The 24,669-nt window shown below is 31.2% G+C and overlaps 1 protein-coding gene across 1 annotated transcript in view; it reads right to left on the bottom strand.

The window, feature by feature from the left end:
• LOC118182733 (leucine-rich repeat flightless-interacting protein 2) overlaps positions 1-24,669 on the bottom strand; it is a 99,246-nt gene that overhangs the window by 45,964 nt on the left and 28,613 nt on the right. The window contains exon 3 of the mRNA XM_085816943.1: positions 9,035-9,121. Within this exon, the coding sequence (XP_085673069.1) occupies positions 9,035-9,121 (87 nt within the window). The remainder of the gene's footprint in view (positions 1-9,034; positions 9,122-24,669) is intronic.

Here is a 24,669-nt window from a genome sequence, read left to right on the forward strand (position 1 = left end):
CAGACCATTTCTCTAAGTAGGTAAAAAGAGTCTCCCCAAGAAGAGCCTTGGCTAAAATAGTTGCAGATTCTTTTTTAAATAAATATATTTTAAAATACAGACCTCTATTAAAAGTAATATTGGATACTGGAAAACAGTTTATTACCAAAATACTTAAGAATTATGAGCAGGACTTGGCATAGAACATTTAAAAATGGTTCCTTATCAGCTACAGTCAAACATAGCAGAGGGGGTTAGTGAGAACATAGTTAAAATTATATGTTGCTACATGAAAAACTATTATAAGGGCTGGGATAGCAATGAGTTATCATTTCCCTTAGGGTCAGCTAAGTATGACAAGACAGGAAAGACTCCAGCAGTATTATTCTTAGGTGAGAAACTAGTTATGCCACTGGATAAATTATTCTTTGCGCAGAAGACAGCACCATGATCCAATGTATAATAAACAATCAGAATAAAGATATGGCAAGGGAAAAACAAAAATTGTACTATAACAGAAAAAGGCAAGAAGTGCATTATAAGGTTGGAGACCATGTACTTAACAAAACACTCATTATGTGCTGGGGAAGATAGGGTGGCTAATTTTAGTCCACGATTTCAAAGACCATACATAACTGAAAGAATTCAAGAAATGGTTGTTTACCTAACAGACAGTAGCAAACGTAGACCAAATCAAGCCATATTATGATAGAAATACGATGCAAATATTCATTAAGGGAACGACAGCAAGAAAAATCAGAGCTAGCGAGGAACTGCGGCACAGCACAATGGACTTCGAAAGTGCATGTTCATGAAAAGATGGGGAACTAACATTATAGATGAGCAACCAAAGAAAATAAGGAAGCAGCCAGAATCTAGAAAGGATAAAAGGCCAAGAAAGAAAGGAGTCCAGTATGCCATGAGAACATTCAAATAATATTCAATGTACACTCAGAGTTCGAGAAAAAGTGTCCTATCTACAAGTATACTGATGTGTTGACACCACAGATTCTTTGCAACAAATGCCCAGCTCAGCAATGCATATGAGACTGCAGAAATTAAAGTCTTCCGGTTCACATGAACTGCTACAGAAAGGCCCAGCGAGAACTTCAAGGCAAAAGAAGTGACCAGCAGACACGAAGAATTCTCAATGTCAAGGAAAGGTAAGGATGGTCTAAGATGGGCCTCAGAAAAGGAAAGCTCTGTCGAAGGAGGAGACTCAGCTCTGAAGAAGGTTCCAATTATGACAAGCCAAAGTTTTCCCCCATTTGGCAAGAGTTCATGAGCAAAAGAATGGAAGATTAGTGAAAAGCAAAAAGGCCTATTCTCCTTATTAAAATCCATTTTTATTTTATGTTTAAAAGTACAAGAGTTGCTATTCTATTTTGAATTTTGCTTAAAGTGAGGTTAAAGCAGTTGTTTAAGTAGTAAGAAGCTAGGAAGTTAAATTGCAGTTACTCATTCATTCGAGTTTAAAAACAGAAGCTATGTTTTGATCTGAAAGACTGGTGTGAGGAAAAGTTATTGAACATATAAAGAAATTCTAAGTAACTTGTGTGTCTTGATGTAAAGTACAGCTGAATGTTCCTAATTTAATGTATGATAAAAGATTCAATTAATGTAGTATGTCTAATGTTTTCGTATAGTAAATGTTAAAAGTACTGTTCAATATATGTAAGTAAATTAAAACTTGGATAGTGTAAGAATTAAAATCATGTAGTGTTAATCAGACATTTAAATGCAAGCTAGCAAATTAAGAGAAATAAAGTTAAAACCAAAAAGCTAGCTGTGTGCATGAGTTGGGTAGGCTCTCGAACCAAAAATAAATTCACGTTCTTGTTGGCACATCAGGTGCAGTTTTGAAAGTAAGGTGTTTCTGAGGTCTAGCGAATCTGAATTTCTAACATATATGTTGTGAGTTAGGTGGCGGAGTTGTGCCACTTATATAAAAGACACCGACTTGATCTTTACTGGCCAGCAGTGGGAAAGTGATTTTATTGATAGATTACATGAGTTGAATAGAAGTTCAGATAATGTTAAATAAAATGTTTAAATAAGAAAAGGTTTAGAAGAAATAATTTAAATTGAGGTAATGTACTATGTTTTGACTTTTTCTGCTAGTCTTTTTCCTTCTTAATATCTGGACGGTTATTCTACGCTACGAGAGTCGACAGCAAGTTGTGGGCCGCCAGATGTCGCTGCTAGTAAAAAACAGGTCTGCCCGACATCCTATATTCTCTGAGTACGGAAGTTGTCGAAAGCGCGTGAAAAAGTGTTGCCGCGTCGTCAATCAGGGTTGTGCAGTTGACGTACTAAGTAGACAATGGCTTTGTATGTGTTTTCGCTGCTGATTTTTTCATATTTAAACGAAGAATACGGTCGTAGATCTCTGAATCGGTGGCGAATTTATAGAAAATATATTGATGCTTTTGCTCTGCCAAAAGATGTTTTCATTGCGTATTTCAGATTGCCAAAATTTATAGTTATTTTAATTTGCGATGAACTGAGAGAGTATTTGGAGCCACATTCAGAAAACAAGAACGCAATTTCTACTGAAAGAAAAGTTATACTATTCCAGAAATTATAGATATAAATTGTAATTGTATGCTTTAAAAATGTAGAAGATAATAAGTTTATCAAGCACATAAACTTTCTTTATTTAACACAAATATAGACATCCGATAAGCTTCTACTCGATTTATGTACAGCAAGAATTACGTTTACTTTAAAATCTAACAGTTGAATACCTTACCAATAATACTGTGAACACAAAAAGGAATGTCGTTCATTATTACGCGAAATTCACACTACTGTAAAATAAAAATTAAAAAAAAAAATTATAAAACTATAAAATAGCTTTATAATATTTTTTTCAGTAGCTGTATTACTACTAATGTGATACTTTCAAAAATAAGTTTTAGCTCAGAGGGGCTATTAATTTCGTTTTGCCATTTTGTGGCGTTTCACTTTTCAAATCGTTGCCACCAAGTATTATCGCACTCTATTATATTTAAAGAAATTAAATAATGAGGAATCTGCAGAATGTATGAATGTTTCTCGCACAGTGATAAAACAACGCTACCTAGAGCCATGAAATTCTGAATAACGTAATCCTCCATCCTAATATAGGCATCTGGAGGCCCAAATTTGGAACTGAGAATTTGTTTTATTATCTATTTCATATTTTGTAAAGCATTTATGAGTTTTTGATTAAGAAACCCAACGATTTCAAAGCGAGCAATGGCAACATTGTACAGAAAAAAACATTTTCATCTCTAGCGCGGGAGATTATGTATCAGAAATTCTAAAGATATGCTTTTTTTAAATTATATGATATTGCTGTTGAATTGAATTTTATGGTTTAAGTGCGAAAAACATGATATTTAATAAATAAAGATAACATGCAAAACGTTAAATAATGGCCCTTTGGAAGTAATATAAAATCTGAAGGCTTTCAGATTTATTTATTTATTTATTTATTATTATTATTTTGTGTGTAATTTTATTACGTTTTAAAACTGGTTTCTAAGTGAGGACGTTCTAAGGGAAACTGGCTCGTATACAAGTTACACATGTGGAAAGCCACAAAAACGCCGGCTAGCTCGTTCCCGGGATTCAAACCTCGGACCAAACTACCTGCGTTCAGCGACTCTACCGCTCGGCAGCTGGTGGGCTTCTTAGTAGAATTATACTGCATTATTATTGTATTATTCTATAAAGTAACAATGCTATAAGACTGAGGGTTTGTTCATGGAATAGTACTTTTGTAACCTATTATAGTATTAAAAAATCATTGTTTCTTTGCAAATTTAACAACAACACCAAAAAAAAAAAAAAAGCTGTTCATAGCATTCTCATTTTTATATTGTAAAAGAGATATTGATTATTATTAGTTTTCTATTTAAAATGTGTCGAAACGCTGGTTTGACAAGGACTTCAACTGCAAGAGACCTACACTGATTATTTTTACTTTAGTACTTACACTGTGAAAATATTACTATCTTTTAATTATTTTAACAGAATAAAATCTTTTGAGAAGGAAGAATATTTAAACTGAGCAGTTCTTATATATATAACAAAATTCAAGTAACAGCAATGTAATATTAAACAAAAGGTGTTAGTAATTGTGCGACAAAAATTGCAAAACGAATTAATCACACATACAGGATAGATTAGTTTAATTTTGGTTATATATTTTATATTGAAAAAATATTTTCTTTCATGTTAATTATAGAATAAATTATTTAAAATAAAGCATTTTGATGCGTGTGTGATAGTTGAATGCAGCAGCAATCGGCCATACTGTAATAGCGAATGAATTTTATTTCTTTTCCTGAAAGAAATTTTCATAGTAAAAGAAAATAAAAAAAAGGGAAGAAATATTAAGAAAGAAATATTTTCTTTCTAATTTATTATGTAAAGAAATATTTTTCCAATAGTAACTGTAAAACAAATTGCGGGAAAACAGTTTTAATGTAAGCATGGGAAAAAAAAATGAAAGAAAGAAAAAAAAACTTAATTTGCTATTAGATTGTAATGCAAATTAATCATATTATAAATTTAAATGATTAAAATTGTTTATTTCTAAAAGGATTTGAAGTAAGCTTAATTCATTTACTTTTATCTATTTACCATTGCTTTCGTGGTATCCCATATCACTCTTTATTTCTTAGCTCTAAATTCCTGAGTTAAGTTTCCCCTTAAAAAACGGAATTTTCCTTCACATAACACAGCAGCATATTCCGCTGCGTGTTGGTCATAATACTGTTTTGTGCAATTTTTTTCGAACTACAAATGCAGCGTGTGAGTTAGTGAAATAATGGGAGAATATTCCTAGAACTTCAGCCAGCGCCCGCTATAAATTTCGTTACTCGTCTGTACTGCGATTGGTCTAAAGCTCCTTGAAGCCTTGTCCCCTTTCAGTAAAGTTAAATGGACCCACCCGCCCACCAACTGAGGACCACAGAATGGCTTTCTCCGATAAGTTGTTGATAGCTGTCCATACCGGTTTCTTTGAGTCAATATTGTTCGCTTAAGTTGTAGACAGATCCAGTGATCATAGAATAGGCGTCCTGGAAGGAGTTATGCAGCTGACATATTGTAAATGGAAAAAAAATGTGTACAAGATTCAGCTCTTTGTCATTTGAATGTAAAATTTTATTTACCTTAAGTTCTATGTTATTGTAAGAAGTTGGCTCTTAGGTAGTTAGGATTTACGTTCTTAATGAGGTCTTTAAAGGACATCTATGGAGTATATTTAAATTCTGGTAGGGAAAATTGCAAGGTTCCATTTAGTTTAATCAACCTATTTTATGTTAACTTGGTTTTCTGTCGTTCTTGTTTCCCATTTTCCTGCCAGAATTAAAATTTTTAGCTTATATGTATTCAAATGAGGTAGAAAAGAGATAGTTTTTAAAAGAAAGTTTTTAGAAGGTAGAATCAGAGCATATTCTGCTGGCTGAAGGCCATGTTGCTAATTTTATTCTCTTGAGTTCTGCAGCGATGCATTATTTTCGCCATTAGGCTTGTCACGTTGACTTTAGGCCTGAGTCAACTTGCACATTACGCTATTTGTGTAGCCGTCAGGCTAACTCACATTCACTTAGTTACATAAATTCCTTATTTTTGATTTAAGCCATAAATGCTGGCTTCTGTAAGCCTGAGTGGTGCCTTCTGTTAAACTTTTAATTGAGCTAATTAAAAGTGTCTTTTACACCCTTTCCCAGTCTTTGTGATACTTTACAAGACATAGTGATAATTTACTTCAGTTCTTTAGATATTTCGTACATTGATGCTGCTGAAGCATAGAACACTTTATAATATAACTTTTTGCGAGTGCTGAAGGCAAAGACAGTTTCTCATGTAACAGCATATTATGAATATAAAAATTTGAGCCAGTGCAGATATCATAACATATGTTGTTATGACGTCTGCACTGGCTCAAATTTTATGCTCTTTGACCAATGAGACTATATAATATTTGATACATTATCTAAGCCAAACACATAAGCCATAATATGTGGATGTAAACCTTTGATGAAAGCAATTATTTCACATTCCACTTACTAACTAAACCTAAGCACAAATCAAATGGTGTCATAAAAACATCTGACTTGTGCTTTGAAAGGGTTTAAAACCTCTTAACATATCTGGATTGCTTGCTTAGCCTCCTGACTCCACAGGTCCACATATGTGGACCTTTAATTTTGCGATGCTAGAAATATTCCAGTACACTTTTACTCAATTGTAACTCGATTACCACGTACGGGGATGTTTCAGCTTTTGATTTTTACCAATGGATGGCAGCGCAGGTGCATACTTTTGAAGAAATCAGAGCTACAAGCGGATTGTTTTGCAAAAATGGCGCTGTCGAAAAGTCTTTGAAAATGTAAGTAATAATTAATTAATTAATAATTTAATTAATGTTTAAAGTGAATATTTAGAGCTATTTAGGTTAGCGCTTTTGTTTAATGTTGTTGTTTGTTCGTCAACAAACAACACACGTAAAGTTATTTTTTGTGGCAATGCATTGAAATGTGTATAGGTCAACATATGTGGACGTCAGTCCGTTAGAGAAATTACGCTCAGTTGGTTACTGGCATACGTTTTTTTTTAATATTACGTAATTTCAGTTACTGTTTCTAAAGTTTATGTTTTAGAAACAGCTCACTGATGGCATAACTGATTATATAATCTAGTATGTAACTGTAATCTTAAATTATTTGTATTTTACAGGGTTTTTTTAACCCTTTTCTCGTTTTATTTTTGAATTAAAATATAATATTGATAATATTGGATTTCTACTCTTCATATTCTTTGACCCATTAAAATAAAGACAATGCATAGCTATTACTGACCTCATTTTATATTTTTAATGTAATTTATTGTTTGTAATTTCTTTGTTATTTCATGTTATTAGTTGTAACTGATAGTAACTCAAGTTAACATGCTTGCAGGATGACTTTGAGAATGCTTCAGAGCCTTTTTCACCCTTGGCTTCGTGTTTTGAATACCTGAGCATGGAATGTTTTGAAGAAGGAGCTGCCCAAACTAATTTGTAGTCTGTTAATCAGAAATATAAATCTGTAAACATGAACACAAATGAAATAATGTGACTTGTTGATCTCAATACTTGGATGGGCACATTAAAATTTCCTCAAGCAGAATTATATTAGTCAAGAAACCTATCAATAAGATGTTTTCATGAAACAATGGCCAGAGACAGACCATTCACTCTGCCCCAAAATTTTCATTTTGCAGCTAATTTAGCATTCCATGAAAATGATGATAAACTTTGGAAAGTACCTTTTTAAATCTCATCAAGGAAAAATGCCTTATTTTGCCTTGACCGCAAAACATTTCTTTGGAAGAGCATATGATTTCTTTCACGTACTATTGGTGTACTGAGATGACAAAAAAAAAAAAAAAAAAAAAAAAAAGAGGTCAGTTTGAATTTTCTTCCATTTTGTGGATTTGGTGGTATCAAAGTGTTGGGTGATGCATGTCCGCTATTACAAGCGAAATAATCTTACGGGTACTAAATTCCTCATGGAATATCGCATGCTAGATGCATCAGCATTGTGCAGATATGAAGGAAATTTAATAACTAATAGAGAGAGCTAAGACTCCCTTCAAGTTCAGGTGAGGAAGAATACCCTAAGAAAGCAGAGGAAAGTAATTTCTCAACCAGTAAAGAACACGAGTCTGGATGGTGTAAATCGCTTACCAAGACTCATGGATAACAAAAATGCATCTAAACGTAGAATGCCAGAGTGCACATAAAGAACAAGAATATTTTGTATCAAATGCAAAATGTATTTATGTGTATTAAAAACAATTACTTTGAAAAATTTCATACAAAATAATGTGTTGATAAAGATAAAATATTAGTTAAAGTTACTTAAAATTATTAAAACAATCATACATTAGGATGTTATTGTATAATTATATTGTGTTCATGTTTTATTTTATATTTTAAACTAATGGCGGCTTTAAATATTAAAATTTATAAGTATTAAAATATGAGATTATTTACTTATTTGAAACCCAAGGTACACATATGTGTACCTAAATTTTTTGGTCCCCAAATATACATGTACCAAAAAAAAAATCTATTTTTTCCCATCTATAGACAGAAAGCAAGCATATAAACTTCACGAATTATTTTTAAAGTAAATATTTTAACTTCAGGTGTGAAGAGGGTATGACTGTATACTAATACCGCATGATGAGTTTATGAGGTTGAAGTCTATTAAAATTGGACTTTTTGTTTCCTTGATGGCTTTCATCATCATCAATTTTCCATCTATCACGCAAACTAGTGGTTTCAAAAATGAGTTTCTCAGAGATCGATAATAAACATAGCTTATGCATAATTGGGATGGAAGTTTTTTCTAATTCAAAGTCAAAAATGTCTTTTTTGTTTGCTAGATATCAGTCCATTCAAACATTTTTGGCAACACACTTGAATAGTACAAATGAATCACTGATAAATAAACAGGACAGTGTTATACACAATGATTTCACATGAATGGATAACAACAGGTCCAAGTAAGTTTGCAAATTTTATATACTACATACTCATAATAATATATTGTATTATAGTTATATTATGACTGTAATTATCTACTCTTAAGGAAAAACTTCGTATGATTGAATAACACAATTATGTATTACAGTAATTTGATGACTGAATATAAATTAACTTTATGCTGTAACTTGCATACAATTACATTGTAATATTAGTAAATCATTAGCTATGCACAGCTGTATATTAACCAAAATGTCAAATTTTAGCATTTAACATTTTATGTCAAGTATTTTAAGAATTAAATATTTATATATTTATATGCATTCTTCATTTCTGTTGCTTAGCCCTCTAAAACAACATATAAAAGCAGTAAAACATAAATTTCACCGTAATATGATATGTTGGTTTATAAGTAAAGGACAAGATACTATTTAAATAGAAATTCAAATTCCAATTTTTTTAATAATATATGTCACAATTGCATGTAATAAAATTATTAAAATTTGTAAAACATAATTTTGTTACTTCTTTTTGCTGTTTTTCAAGCTCTTTCATTCGAATCTCTCTGGCCTCTGCCCGGGCCTGACGTCGTGCAGCCAATCGAGCTTCAGCCTAATATGTAAAAAAAAAAAAAAAGAGACAAACATTAATAAGTTACTGATGATATAATCAGACTGGAGGTCCATTTATCTCTAATTTAAATATAAATTTCCATTTTTTAAGTTCCTTTCAAAACACTTTTTGGTCAAATATTTTTTGACCAAAATATTTTTCAAGTTAAAATATCTCAAAAAATATTTTGGTCAGTTTTACAACCACCTCTACTTTTGATAATAATACAGAAAAGATTAAATGTAACCTTTTTTTTTTTTCCATTTTTGATTAGCTAGAAGTTAAATATAATCTCCATCTAATTAAAAAAAAGCATTTCATAGGATAAGAATTTAAAAGGTACACATGTGTTGCTATGATGTATTTACCTTTTATTGAAATGAGCATCAAATTAAGTTTGACCTTTGCTAATCACTAAACAGGAGTTTTTTTAAATTAACAGATGTAATTTTATAGAGCTACAATGCAAGTACAGGATTCACAATCATTTTTATGAAACTATTCTGTTACTACACATATTTAGCTCAAACATAATTATTAAAATTATTTATTAGATAGAGAAGAAGCATGGCAATCTTAACATTTCATACAATTAAAATTCAGACTAATATTAGCTTTACAAAAAAGCTTTGTGACTTTCAATGGAATGTAACACAAAAAACAGAAAAATCTTTCTTCAAACAGAAAAATTCTTTTTTATAAAACTTATGCCAATCTAACGTTAAATTCGTTTTGAAACTTATTTTGTCATCAAAATCAACTGTAAAGCTTTATTTTTCCATCTTCTAAATTAAAAGGGGGGGGGAAGAGAAAATGATTTAAGCAAATGTGGATTATAAAATATTAATGAAATTTTATTGAGCTAAAATGCGAAACATTTCCCTCCATGGATTATAATGTGCACATAATTAAGAAATTACTTTATAACAAGTATGCAATACAGATTTCAAGCAATCTTCATATGCAACAGTTTGCTTAATTTTTAATAGCTTAAATACAGGATGGGGCAGAAAAGATAAAGGTTTTTGAAACTGCTAGAACTACTCATTACTAGATGAAGTGACAAACCTGTGGCAGGCAGCATTAGGTTCGTAAAGTCCTAACATTTTCTTTTCTTTCAGCTGTATCAATGGAGTCATGAAAGACAGAACAATGTTTTTGAGTACAGCCATTTTACCAAGAACGAGGAGTCAATCATACAGTTCAGCAAGAGTTTTGCCACATTTCAGTATCCACAGAAATTGAGCTGTTCCCACTCATAAAACTACCTTATGTTGGGTCAAAGCACTTCATACATGAGATATACCATCCAGTATATTGAGTAGTATAAAATTTGGAAAGAGACAAGCCATGCTGTGCAGTCTGAGTTGATCTGCTCTGACGTATTTTTATGAATCTGAACTCGGTAATCATTCAGGAAGGCATATTTTGCATTTAGACCTTCAATCCCACCCCTAAAAATTGACTGTTGTGCAACAATTGAAGCCTGGGTATTCCGCACAGCGACTTTCATTATAAGCCCCATACATTGGAAGAACTGAAGGAAGCTATTCGTGTGGAAATTGCCCATATCAACAGAGTGAAGTTAAAAAGAGTGGATGCCAACTTTCAAGAATGTCTTCAAGAATTAGCCAGTTTTAACAGACACCACATGGAAGATGTTATATGGTGTCTGTTAATTTAGATTTTTCTATTTTCCTCACTTGATTTTGTCAAATACTATTTCAATACGTTCAAATCCATCAATGAAATTCTCTTTAGGAAAAATTAATGATTTTGTGATTTACAAAAAAATGTCCATCCTTTTTGCCTTGCCTTGTACATGGAGCTAACAAGGCTCAACATGTAGTCAAACTATCTTACATGTGCATAAAAACCAATGCCATGTTTAAAATGTGGCTCAGTTTTGCAATAATAAAATAAAAAGAGTAAAATATCTGCAATTCTGAACATAGATTACTTCAACAGCAATAAGAAAGTCCAGCACACTTAATTTTGAAAATGTTACCAAATATTATTATATACATAATATTATAGAAATGATGAAGCTAATAATATGAGTTAGATCAAACAATATCGAAACTATCTCTCATCCTCAATTTCTTTTTTCAGTACAGTCAAAAGTCGTTAATCCGGACTCGTCGGGACTTCGGCGATTCTGGATTATAGATCATCAGTTTAAATCTGGTAAGATAGCATGCAGAAATTATAAAATTAAAAATATGAAACCGTAATTTATGAAATAAAGAACAATTATGATCTAAAGGGTATCAAAATTTACAAAAAAAAAAAAAAAAAAAAGCTTAATATTTGTTTATTTTATTAAACATTTCTTTCAATGTAAGTTAAGTTGCTTCGTTTTTTATGTGATAATACATTCTCTTTAATTCTATAAACAGACATAATTTCTTGTTCAGTTACAAAGTTCCGCTCTTCAAGTCCTATAATTGCTGTGTCGAGAATACCGACTAATTTGTCAATCGAAATTTTTTCGTTTTCAATAACCTCTGTCACATTCTTCGCTATCGGAAGCGAATTATAATGACGAGGAATTTGATTTAAACCATATAAAAGACGGAGTACATCGAGATGAAATACTACATTTAGTAAGGAATTATAAGCCAAATAAAATAAAAACATCTGCCCTGAAGATAAGGATAGTGCTGACAGATCAACTTCCAATTCATTGCGCACCGTGTTAAAGATAAACAAAGTTTAGATAAACAAACGGTAAAGTTTAGATAAACAAAAGATATGCCTTTATCCATTTTTTGCAGCAATTCCACTTTTTGTTTAATGCACTTCGAAACATACTTTCGCTTTGTAGATCTTTTACATATTAGTAAATATATATCAGAAATTCTATTTGACATAATCGAAAGTTCAAGCTTACTTTTATAAAATTGCTGTAACAGTCTGCAAAAAACAATAAGCCGAATCCAATTCGAAGATTAAGGAACAACACAATTTGCAACATTAACTGAATTAGATAATTTTAGCTTAGCTTATACCGTTCGTTACACATTAAACGTGCATTCGTAAACGTATTTTGCGCACGTGCACATGCATACTCGCAGCCGTAAAGGTCTTACGCGCAGAAAGTTTGTAGCTTTGAAGTCCGGATTATAGATCATTCCGGATTATGGGTGTCCGAATTAACGACTTTTGACTGTATATACGTGCTATAATAATCCCTTGATAGAATAGATTCTTTGAAGATGAGGTAAGTTCTTATATTTAGGAAAATTCACTAAATGGATATGTTTTCCCTAAATTATGTACATTAAATAGCAACTACAATTTACAGTTACCACTGGACTACAAAATTTTGAAATGCGCTACTCCACTCGATAGGGAATTCTTTTAAATACGTAGGAAACTGCTTTTTTAGATTTCCTCAAGAAAGAAATTCGCAGTCTTAAAAAAATTATAAATTACACACAGGGCTGTGGAGTCGGTAGGGAAAATGATAGACTCCGACTCCCTCATATATGTATACGTACACATATATACATGGGTTACAGAGTATTTTTTTAATATAAAAGAAGTAATAGATACTACAGAAAAAAATTGATGGCATAGCAAATTATTTATGTTAATTAGCACTTATTATGAAATGTAAAAACTGGCATTAGTTATTTCTAAAAAACAGTATAGCTTCAGCAAGATCTTCTTTGTTGGAGGAGCACAGATCCAATTTGATAACCTTCAGAGCTGAGAACTTTCCACACTGACTTGAGGAGGATGAAGAGCTGTTACTGTTAGGACTACTTCTTTTAACCACTTCACCATTTGCCCCGATAGAGTATTGTCAGTTTGAAATGTTTATTTAACCGTCAGCGACGGCAGACTATCGTCGAGGTGAAATTTGGCATGAACCGTGACCCCCGAGAGAGATTCGACGCTTTTTATTTTTCCTACCCCTCAGTACCAGTCGAAAAGGAAAAGAAGTGATTGATGGCTTAATTGACCAGACTCACTCCACAGATTGTACCTGAAAAGCAAACGACGGGGGATCGCTTTTTCCGAGGGAATAATCCCCCTTAACACAGATTTCGAGAGATGCACAACAATTCACACACCTTCCCATTAACTGACAAACAAGTCTGAAGGTTTTAAATGCTATCCTTTCAAATCCGAACGTGGCCTTTTTTTTTTTTTTTGAGTACATACACTGTATACTCTGAACTCTTTCTGAAGTAATAAGAATTTCGCATAGAAATAATTCCCTTACCCCTTCATGATTAACTTATTATAAATAAAATATTTTCTGTTTTAATTTTGATTCCTTGAAGAATTTTTTTTTTAACTTTTTGAATGTAGAGAAATGAATTCACTTTGAAAACGTACCACTTTTTCATGTTATTTGGCTGTTTTTTAGTTGAAGTGATTGTATTCGCTTTTGTTTTATTTTATTACTGTGAGAAGTAAAGGAAGTTTATAAGCGCGAAAATTTTTGGGGTTCATATTTCATCGGAAATATCCATTTTGCCCGTTCCCAAATCCATTTTCACAATCCTTTTCCAACTGTGCGTACAGACAGAATAAAGAAGTCATTTTTTTCTTAAATGGGTAGTTAAACAGTAAAATAGATTCAAAATAGATTTTTTTTCCTGACATCTGTATGGTACGTACATACGTATGTATGTATCTCGCATAACTCAAAAACGATTAGTCCTATAACAATGAAATTTTGTATGTTGGGCAGCTATAACATCTAGTTGTGCACTTCTCTTTTTTATTGCAATCGGCAGTACCAAATATATATATATATACTGCCCCTTACCAGCTTAAATGTTTTTACACGGCTTTTATTTTATTTTCTCAATCTTTGGTGGTAGTCATGTATATCCAATTATGAAAGTATTATAAATGATGAAAATATGCATGTTTTGACAATGTCAAATTAAAAGAAAAAAAAATTATTTGGATAAATATTGAAATCTATCTTTCAATGTGTTCTTCAGGTTCCCATGCCTATTTAGGCTAGTTCTGTACTCGTTATAAAATAAATAAATAAATAAATAAAAATAAAAAGTTACAAGAAACTTGACATCTGCATGACAAAAATTTCCCGGGATATTCAGTGCTATTTTTCGTCTCATTTTCAACTTGCATGAGGGATCGGTTAATTAGAATAATTCGAGAAAATAAGTTTAAATGAAATGCAGAAAAAATATGTTAGATGTATACGGCAAGGCATTCGAGGGCTATCTGCATAAGAGGAGGGATGCCTTCGTAGAGGCCTTTGTAAGGGAAACTGGCTCGTATACATGTTACAAATCGGAAAACAACGAAAGTGCCCATGCAGCCAGCCTCTCCGCAGGGATTCGAACCCCAGACCAAACTACCAGTTTTCAGCGAGTTTACCGCTCAGTTGCTGGTGGGCTCACAAAAATAAACGAGATGTTTTCATTTTTTGGTCAATAGTTTAACTTATTTTTGGAAAGAATAAATCTTAATTTATTCTTCTTTGGTTATTATTTCAGGGAAAAAAAAAAAATAGTTGGAAAACTTGTAGGGAGGGAACTAAAATGACTACTTCTTGTATCCATAATAATAATAAAAAAAATTTTTTAAACCTTCTGGAGCGTCTAAGTCTTCTTTATTAGGACTACAGCAAAGAGTGGTTAATATCTCTTGAGAAGAGAAATAAGAGGGCAGAGGATTAATATAAAAGTGATAAATAAGTACATAAGTACAATTAAATAATTAAAAATAGAGTAAATAAATATAAACAAAAAGATGTCTAACAGCAAATAAACTCATATTAAAATTAATAATCCCAGAATAAGAATAAAATTGAAAGATTAGAATCTTTTTGCTTGTGGAAAAGCAAAAAGTAAAAAGAAAAATTCTTGCATCTGCAAAAAACAGGCTCTGGTCGCTTTTCAAATCAGGCTGCACAAGCTATCGTTTTAGTTTGATTTCCACAAGACTTCTAATCACTTGATGTTATCCACAATCTGGGATTATCATTTTGCATGTTATTTTATTTGCTCTTTTTTTAATACATATTAGACTTTTTTTTAATCTAAATTTATTAGCCCAAAAGAGCTATTAGTCTCGTTTCGGAATTTTTGCTTTGAATCACTTTATTGCGTCGAATCACTTTAGATGACCGTTTCACTTTTCAGATTGTTGCCGCAAAATATGCTATTTCTTTGCATCATTTTTAAAGAAATTAAATATTGAAGAATTTGCATGGATTGTGAAAAAACGATGTTACACAGAGCCATCAAATTTTGAATAAAGCAATCCTTCACGCGAACATGTGCACCTGAAATCGCGGATTTTGAATTTCGAATTTGTTTTATTAGTTTTTCATATTTTGTAAAACTCTAATTCATTTTCAATTAATTGAAAACAAGCAGTGGCTAAATAAAACATTTTTATCTCCAACTCGCCAGACTGTTGCCATTCGGAAAAAGATGTAAGATATATGTCTTTCAGTATCAGATATGCTATGATTTTGCTGCTGAATAGAATTTATGTAGCAAAAATTTATATTTGATGAATAAAGTTAACATACGAAAAGTTAGTATTAAAAAGACAAAAAAAAAAAAAAAAAAAAAAAAAAAAGTGTAAGCTATCTTACTAAGAAAACTGAACACTAATATTTTGAAATGAGAAAAGACTGAATAGAATATAAAAATGTATAGCAGCTTTTAACATTGTATCGGAATTCTAAAAATAGGCTGCTTTTAAAAAAGTGATTTTGCTGTTGAACTGTATGTGCGATGAAAGCGATGCTTATTAATAAAGCTAAGAGGACAAACAAAAAATGGGTTAGCAAACAAAAATGGATTGAGTGAGTGCAATAGCAGATTAAGGAATCAGCGAGAGTGTTAAAATACCTTAACAAACCCCTTTTGGAACGATCGTTAAAATCTGAAAAACCTTCGGATATTTTGTTACTCTATTTTGTATTTAATTGCGCTTATTTTGCACTTTTAGATTTATTTTCTATGAGTACTTCTTCCGACAGTAATTTGATCTAGATTTTATATTGTGCATGTACCTAAAAATGTAAATAAAAGCAACATGATTAATTAATAAATGTCTTCATTATTGGTTAATAATTTATTTATTAAATTTAGACTTTTTATATTAAGTTAATTCTTATTAATCAATTATTAATCAAATATCATTATGTGAATTTTATTTATTAAATATAAACTTTCGCTACATAAAATTCTATTCAGCAGCAAAATGACAAAATATTTGATAATGAAAGAGAAATATCTTATTTTTTTTTCCGAATGGCAACAGTCTCGCGAGTCGGAGATAAAAAATGTTTTATTTGGAATAGTGTTGCCACTGCTCGCTTTCCGATCTTTGAGACTGTTAACTAATAATTAATTAAAGTATTACAAAATATGAAAAAATAATAAAACAAATTCGAAATTAAAATTTGTGCTTTCAGGTGCACATGTTCGCATGAAAATTACATTATTCAAAATTTGACGGTTGTATCTACCATCATTTTTTCACAATACATGCAGATTCTTCATTATTTAATTTCTTTAAAAATAATGCAAGGCGATAACATACTTGGTGGGAACAATTTAAAAATGATTCAGACATTTAAAGTGACAGGACGAAAAATCCCGATATGAGATTAATAGCACTTTTGGGCTAATAATTAAATGTATGAAAATATATGAGAAGTAATTCGAGCGTGTTTTATTACAGTGCATTAAGAAAAATAGTAGCAAAACATTATTTATAGCTATTTCAAATAAGCAAATATACTGATTTTTGCTTTAATTAACAAAGCTTTTATTTCACAATCAAAAATGGCATTTGCATTTGAATAACTTTCAATCGATTTTACTCTTCTTACTAATTATCAGATGCAAATCGAAAAGTCCTAAAATGCATAGCATTAGATGAGACGGATGCGAGTTTTTAACACATTTTATCATCACATCATTACCCCGAATACACACACACACATTTATATATATATATTATATAAGATATTAAGATATTTTATTTATTTTTCTGTAAGATTTTTAATTTAGGAATATTTCGTACGAATATAGTTTTATTATTTATAAAATGATGTATGATATATTACACTTTAAAATTATTCCTATATTTAAAATAATTATAAAAACAGATTTCCAGGGACGACATAGCTTGGTCTTAAATGGTAGTGTGGTCAAAGCTGATAATATCTCCTCTACGAGGTACCAGCTTTTGTGTTCGATGGTCGCCTTTATGGGGTTGTCACTGACATCCTTGAGTGTGACAAGTACGAGGTTCAGGTTCATTTCAATAGAATTTCTCAATAGACCTCACAGGTAGTGGAAGGGGGAAGGAAATATTTCTCTCGTTAACTGAGCTAAATTTCAGACACAAAATGTTTACCTTTGGAAGAGAAAAATGGTACAAAATATAGAAGTTTTGCTCGCCGGTGAAGTGGTTAACTTTTCAGGATAGATTTTCATAAGTTCTAAAAGATGTGTCTTGCAAAAGCAATCATGTTTCTCTATTTCTTCAAAGGCCGTGCAGAAATCTTGTTTGTATTTTTTCATTTTTATATCTAAAGGCTCTTGGTTCTTTATTTTCATTCACTTTACCTTAGCCTTTTCAATATTATCAAAAATATTTCTCAGAATCTAATTCATCACAAAGAGGATGATAGAGACTCAATTGCAATGTCTGCAGTTTGAATGTCCTGATTTGAATACTCTAATTGTTCTGAAAATAATTTCATTCTTATTGAAAATTTATAGTTGACTTTCTTTGCCTTCTTAATTTGTTTGTCATTCAACAAAATTCGGTGTTTTGGATCTATATATATTAAACACAGCAAGATCTCATTGTCTAGCAAACTAGTTTCTCTTTTCTTTATTGAAGAAATGATTCCTTCTGTAATAAACCCTCCATTTTAGAAAGAACAAACGTCACATTCTTCCATTCTTGCCTTCTGTTAATTTTTCAGATTGAAGTTTCTTTGTGGCTATATATGGTGTAAAAAGAAGAGTTTTCAATTCTGGAAAGATCATTCTCCAGTCTTCCTGTTAGTGAAACATTAGGGTTGTCAACATCTTTTAAAAAATTTCTTAATTCTAACAACCTCTATTTCATCAAATATGTACTTGTTCATCGTGTTGCTTGATCAATAATTGTTCCCTTTCCTGGTCGCTTTCTAAGAATGGCATAAATTCTTGGAGTTCTTGCTGCTTACCTAAATTTGCCAGCGAGATTTGTAACTAATTGAATCAGTTTAATCACTAATGGCAAATATCACATCCATCCTCCTCCCTCATATTTATTTATTCGTATGTTAATAAAATAGAAAATAATTATTTATTAATGTATATAGCTCATAAATAAAAATAATGGCTCAGTTTGTCATTAATTTTTCTTTTCAATTCACTTTAATTTCATTTAAAATTCAAACTGTCTAAGAAAAACTGGAGTCGGAGTCGACCTGTTTTCAACGATTCCTTTTACCCAAAAATCTGCGCAACTCCGATTCCGACTTCACAGCCTTTATTACACATATGATGAATTTAAAAAAAAAAAAAAAAAAGATAGGAGATAAAAGTTCAAAATATCTGCTTGTAATGAAAGTTTTCCACCAAAAAACGTTCTTAATAAAGTTAGAAAAGAAAAACCTGAAAACAGTGCCTTTGTGGGTAGTAATTACCAACAAAATCTATGATTTTCTGTCAACGTTCTGGTAGTTTCTCAAAGCCTTTAGAAACTTGGTAACAAGTGGGGTGAAAGATTTTGTTTGTGCCAATTTTGTATATAATACAAAATATAAATTTTTTCTGAATAATTATTGCATTATTCTTGCCAGCTTTCCTTCTCTCATTTCTTTTTTATGGACCCTTTTATAGACTGTACACTGTTTATGGAATTGACAGAATATTTTCGTATGATCTTTATCATTTATTCCTAATATTTAAATTTTTGTCTTATTGTGCAGGATTTGTTTTCATGCATACCATTTTTACCTAAATACACACACACATATATATATATATATATTTACGTGTGTTTCGACAAAAAATATAATAAATAAAAGAAAGAAAGAGGTGGTCATTTTTTATTCTCGCATTTTGTCCCACTTATATGTCCACTTTCATAGTTTGTTTATTTTTAGTTTAAATTACATAATGACTAATTAAACATGTTAGAATTACCTGAAAGAAATGTCAGTCTAATAATTTATGTATTTCTAATATTTAACTGCAAAGCGTAATCAGCAAATATGCCTTGCAGGTATCAAACTTTAGATTTTGAATGGAAAATAAATATGAATCTGAGTTTTTTTAATTTATGATATTAATTGTTATGTTTTCATAAATGTTTAATTAGCAATTTTTTCTTTTGTTAATAAAACATTTCATTATGCAAAATGGCAGAGGGAGGGGTGAAGGAAGAAAAGAGGGGAAAATTCTGGCCTGTCGGTTGGGTTACAACTGAAAACGTTGCGGCAAAAACATTGTGGAGAAAACAACGAAAGGCGAAAACGTCGCGGTACAAAATATCGTGGGAGAAGAGATGGTTTGGTTTATTTAATTATGGCAAAGCACACTAGGGCTATCTGCCTAAGGGAAGGGATGCCTTTGTGGAGGTCTTTCTAAGGGAAACTGGCTCGTTACACATGGGGAAAACCATGAAGCAGCCAGCCCGTTCGCGGAATTCGAACCTCGGACCGAACTACCGGCGTTCAGCGACTTTACTGCTCGGCCGCTGGTGGGCTCCGTGGGAGAAGAGAAAGCGGAGAGAAAACATTGCAGTTCCTAAAACATCATGGTACAAAATATCCTTGTCGAAAATAATGCAGTTCAATAACTTCGCAGTTTAAAAACATCGTCATAGAAAATATCGTGGTAAAAAATAAAGCACCTACAAATCATCGCAGCGGGATAAGATCACAGGCATATGTTTTTCAGGCTTTGCAAGTTGTAAATGCATATTCGCATAATGATTTGTGAGCGCAAGAAGAAAAAATCTGATGTGTACACCACTATTTCCTTGTACGGAATATTAAATTATACACATTCTTATTGCATTTCATTTAAACTTATTGGATTGAATTAAATCTACTTCGCCAATAACGCATAAAGCAAAACAGAATAAATGCATTCTTTAAAATTCACTCTATTTGTTTACCATAGCGACACTCTGGCGCTAGGTTCACTTAACAGTATTATATTTCGTTCATATTATAACTCAGATGCACAAAATTTATATCATTTAAAGAATTATCTAATCGTTGCCACATGTTTTATTCAAATACAGTCAAAAATCTTTAATCCGGACTTGTTGGGACTTCCAACGAGATTCCGGATTATCGGTTTTTCTGGATTATAGATCATCAATTTAAATCTGGTAAGATGGCATGCAGAAATTATAAAATTAGAAATATGAAACCATAATTTATGAAATCAAGAGCAATTATGTTCTAAAGGGTATCAAAATTTACAAAAAAAAAAAAAAAAAAAAAAAAAAAAAGCTTAATATTTATTTGTTTACTTTATTAAACATTTCTTTCAACGCATGCGTAAAGCATACATTAAGCATAGTCGAAATTAGAAAATTGCAACCAGAAAAATATTTGATGTGTATTCGTGAAATCTATAATGACGAGGAATTTGATTTAAATCATATCAAAGACGGAGTACATCGAGATGAAATACTACATTTAGTAAGGAATTATAAGCCGAATAAAATAAAAACATCTGCCCTGAAGATGAGGATAGTGCTGACAAATCAACTTCCAGTTCATTGCGCGCCGTAACGTTTCCCCCCTGCAGAGCAGCGTGAAATTGATAAACAGATTTCGGAATGGTTAGAGAAAGAAAGGATATACCTTTATCCTTTTTTTTTTTTTTTTTTTTTTTTTTTTTGCAGCAATTCCACTTTTTGCTTGATATGGACATTGAAACATGCTTTCGCTTTGGCAGCCCCAGAATCGGAAATTATTTTTGACATAATCGAAAGTTCAAGCTTACGTTTATAAAATTGCTCTAACAGTCTCCAAAATAATAAGACGGATCCAATAAGAGGATTAAGGAACAACGCAATCTGCAACATTAACTGAAATAGATAATTAGATAATTTTAGCTTAGCTTATACCGTGCGTTTACGTATTACGCGCATGTGTCAAAATATTATGCACATGCGTCAACTCATTACGCGTTGACAATGTGTTGACGCATGCACAGAAAGTTTGTAACTTTGAGGTCCGGATTAAAGTCAAAAGTCGTTAATCCGGACTCGTCGGGACTTCGGCGATTCCGAATTATCGATTTTTCCGGATTATAGATCATCAGTTTAAATTGCGTAAGATGGCATGCAGAAATTCTAAAATTAAAAATATGAAACCGTAATTTATGAAATAAAGAACAATTATGATCTAAAGGGTATCAAAATTTACAAAAAAAAAAAAAAAAAAAAAAGCTTAATATTTATTTGTTTACTTTATTAAACATTTCTTTCAATGTAAGTTGTTTAAGTTGCTTCGTTTTATGTGATAATACTTTCTCTTTAATTCTATAAACAGACATAATTTTTTGTTCACTTACAAAGTTCCGCTGTTCAAGTCCCGTTAATTGCTGTGCCGAGAATACCGACTAACTTGTCAATCGAAATTTTTTCATTTTCACTCACCTCTCTGTCACATTCTTCATGTCTTTATCCATTTTTTGCAGCAATTCCACTTTTTGTTTGATGGACATCGAAACATTCTTTCGTTTTGTACGATCCTTTGGGAGCTCCAGAATCAAAAATTCTATTTGACATAATCGAAAGTTCCAAGTTTACTTTTATAGTATTGCTCTTACAGGCTGCAAAAAATAATAAGCCGGATCCAATTCGAAAATTAAGGAACAACGCAATCATCAACATTAATTGAAATAGATAATTAGATAATTTTAGCTTACACCATCCGTTATACATAAAATGCGCACGCGAAAACGTATTCTGCGCTTGCGCACATGCAAATGTGCAGTCTTAAGAGGTCTTACGCGCACGCGTGAATGCCTATGCGCATGTGTCAACGCGGCGCATGCGCAGAAGGTTTTTAACTTTGAGGTCCGGATTATAGATCATTCCGAATTATGGGTGTCCGAATTAACGACTTTTGACTGTATAATAAAGCTAGAACGATGTATAAAAGAAATTAAGCAAACAAAACAAAACAAAAAAAAAGTTTTTATCAGATGATTGAGTATTTCTCATTCAATCAATTCAGTTCTCACTTTGCGACAAGGCAAAAATACATAAAACTAAAAATATCTTATTAAAAATTACGAAGTAAATCTTAAACACTTATTTCCTCGAAAAAATTCCAGATTCTAAAAATATTGTATACAAATTTACTAAAGGCATAAAAACCTCAACCGGGAGATAAGAAGAACATAATTCAATCATTTTTGAAGCAAAAAATGTACAATTTACAAACATATAAGAGTAAAGAAACTGACATCACTGAGCCGGATAACTGAGTGGATATACAGTCAAAAGTCGTTAATCCGGAGTCGTCGGGTCTTCGGCGACTCCGGATTATAGATCATCAGTTTAAATCTCGTAAGATCGCATGCAGAAATTCTAAAATTAAAAATATGAAACCGTAATTTATGAAATAAAGAACAATTATGATCTAGAGGGTATCAAAATTTACAAAAAAAAAAAAAAAAAAAAAAAAAAAAAAAAAAAAAAAAAAAAAGCTTAATATTTATTTGTTTACTTTATTAAACATTTCGCTCAATGTAAGTTGTTTAAGTTGCTTCATTTTATGTGATAATACTTTCTCTTTAATTCTATAAAAAGACATAATTTCTTGTTCAGTTACAAAGTTCCGCTGTTCAAGTCCCGTTAATTGCTGTGCCGAGAACACCGACTAACTTGTCAATCGAAATTTTTTCGTTTTCACTAACCTCTCTGTCACATTCTTCATGTCTTTATCCATTTTTTGCAGCAATTCCACTTTTTGTTTGTTGGACATCGAAACATACTTTCGTTTTGTAGATCCTTTGGAAGTTCCAGCATCAGAAATTCTATTTGACATAATCGAAAGTTCAAGTTTACTTTTATAAAACTGCTCTTACAGTCTGCTAAAAATAATAAGCGGGATCCAATTCGAAGATTAAGGAACAATGCAATCATTAACATTAACTGAAATAGATAATTAGATAATTTTAGCTTACACCGTCCGTTATACATTAAACGCGCAGGCGAAAACGTATTCTGCAGTTGCGCACAGGCATATGCGCAGTAGTCAAGGTCTTACGCGCTCGCGTAAAACGCCTGTGCAAGGTGCCACCGCGGCGCATGCGCAGAAAGTTTTTAGCTTTGAGGTCCAGATTATAGATCATTCCGGATTATGGGTGTCCGAATTAACGACTTTTGACTGTATATATAAATATATTTAAATTTAAACAAATTTAAATTTAAATTTTAACAAACACGTATAAAAGTAAAAAAGCAAATTTAAAGCCTAAAAAAAGAAAAGAAGACAAAAAATTAAAAAAAAAATGTGCAAACATATAAAAGATTTAATTCTTGAACTATTCTACAATATCATTTAAATTCAGAAGCATAAGCTAATCAAGTGCAAAACCAATCCATGAAAATAAATTCACTAATTTAGAAAATTAAAATTAAACTAAACAATTTATTTAAAAATGCATAAGTGAATGACTGTAGAGTAGGCAGGAGACAGACTTATCAAGGGGAAGTTGCCTCCAAACCTAACTCTCCAATCATTCAATTCGTGTTTCATCAATCATGCAGGCAAGGGTAAAAGTCAAAACCAAAAGTAAAAAGAAATACCAATAAAGTGGTACCCTTAGAAATTAACATTTAAGAATTAAATTTAAGAATAAAGTTCTAAAAGGAAAAGACTAATGAAGTCTTTTGAGAAACAAGCAAGTAAAATCAAGTATTAAATTAAACTTTTTTTAAAAAAATTTAAATTTAAAAAAAAATTAATTTTTTATAAAAAATAAAAAAATAATCTAGAAACCAATGTATTTTAGAAACCCTTGTCTACAGAAACCTCCCCGACACGAATATGCATATCAATAAAAAGAAACTAAAAAAGAACTAGACATAATCCATATAAACCAATAAGAAACAAAAAGAACTAATTCACAATTTAAAAAAAAAAACAAATATATATTTAAAAATATAATTTCATATTTAGAAAATACTTAAATACTACATAAAATTTTTTTAAAAAATACTTAAAGCAAGTAAATAGTAAGTTTTAATTCTAACTTACCTACTATATGAGTGTTGGGGTCTGCAAAAGTGTTGTTAAAGAGAAGTGTGTTTGAAGAAGAAGATTTCAAATTTTCCATACTTTAGCCAGTATTTAGTTAAGTTTTGATATACCAATTGAAATCAAGTTCATTAAACTTTTAATTTTTTCTTTCATTAAATATAACTTTTAATTAACTTCGTAAAGGAATTTTTGGGAAACTTTACTTTAAAACTTTAATTTTAAAACATTTCAGTTTTTCTTAATTACTTTAATTATTTGCAAATTTTCACAGAAAAAAAATTTTTCACTT

Source organism: Stegodyphus dumicola, chromosome 5 (assembly GCF_044657685.1).
Source record: "Stegodyphus dumicola isolate Sdum_Otavi_A_Nest chromosome 5, ASM4465768v1".
NCBI lineage: Eukaryota > Metazoa > Arthropoda > Arachnida > Araneae > Eresidae > Stegodyphus > Stegodyphus dumicola.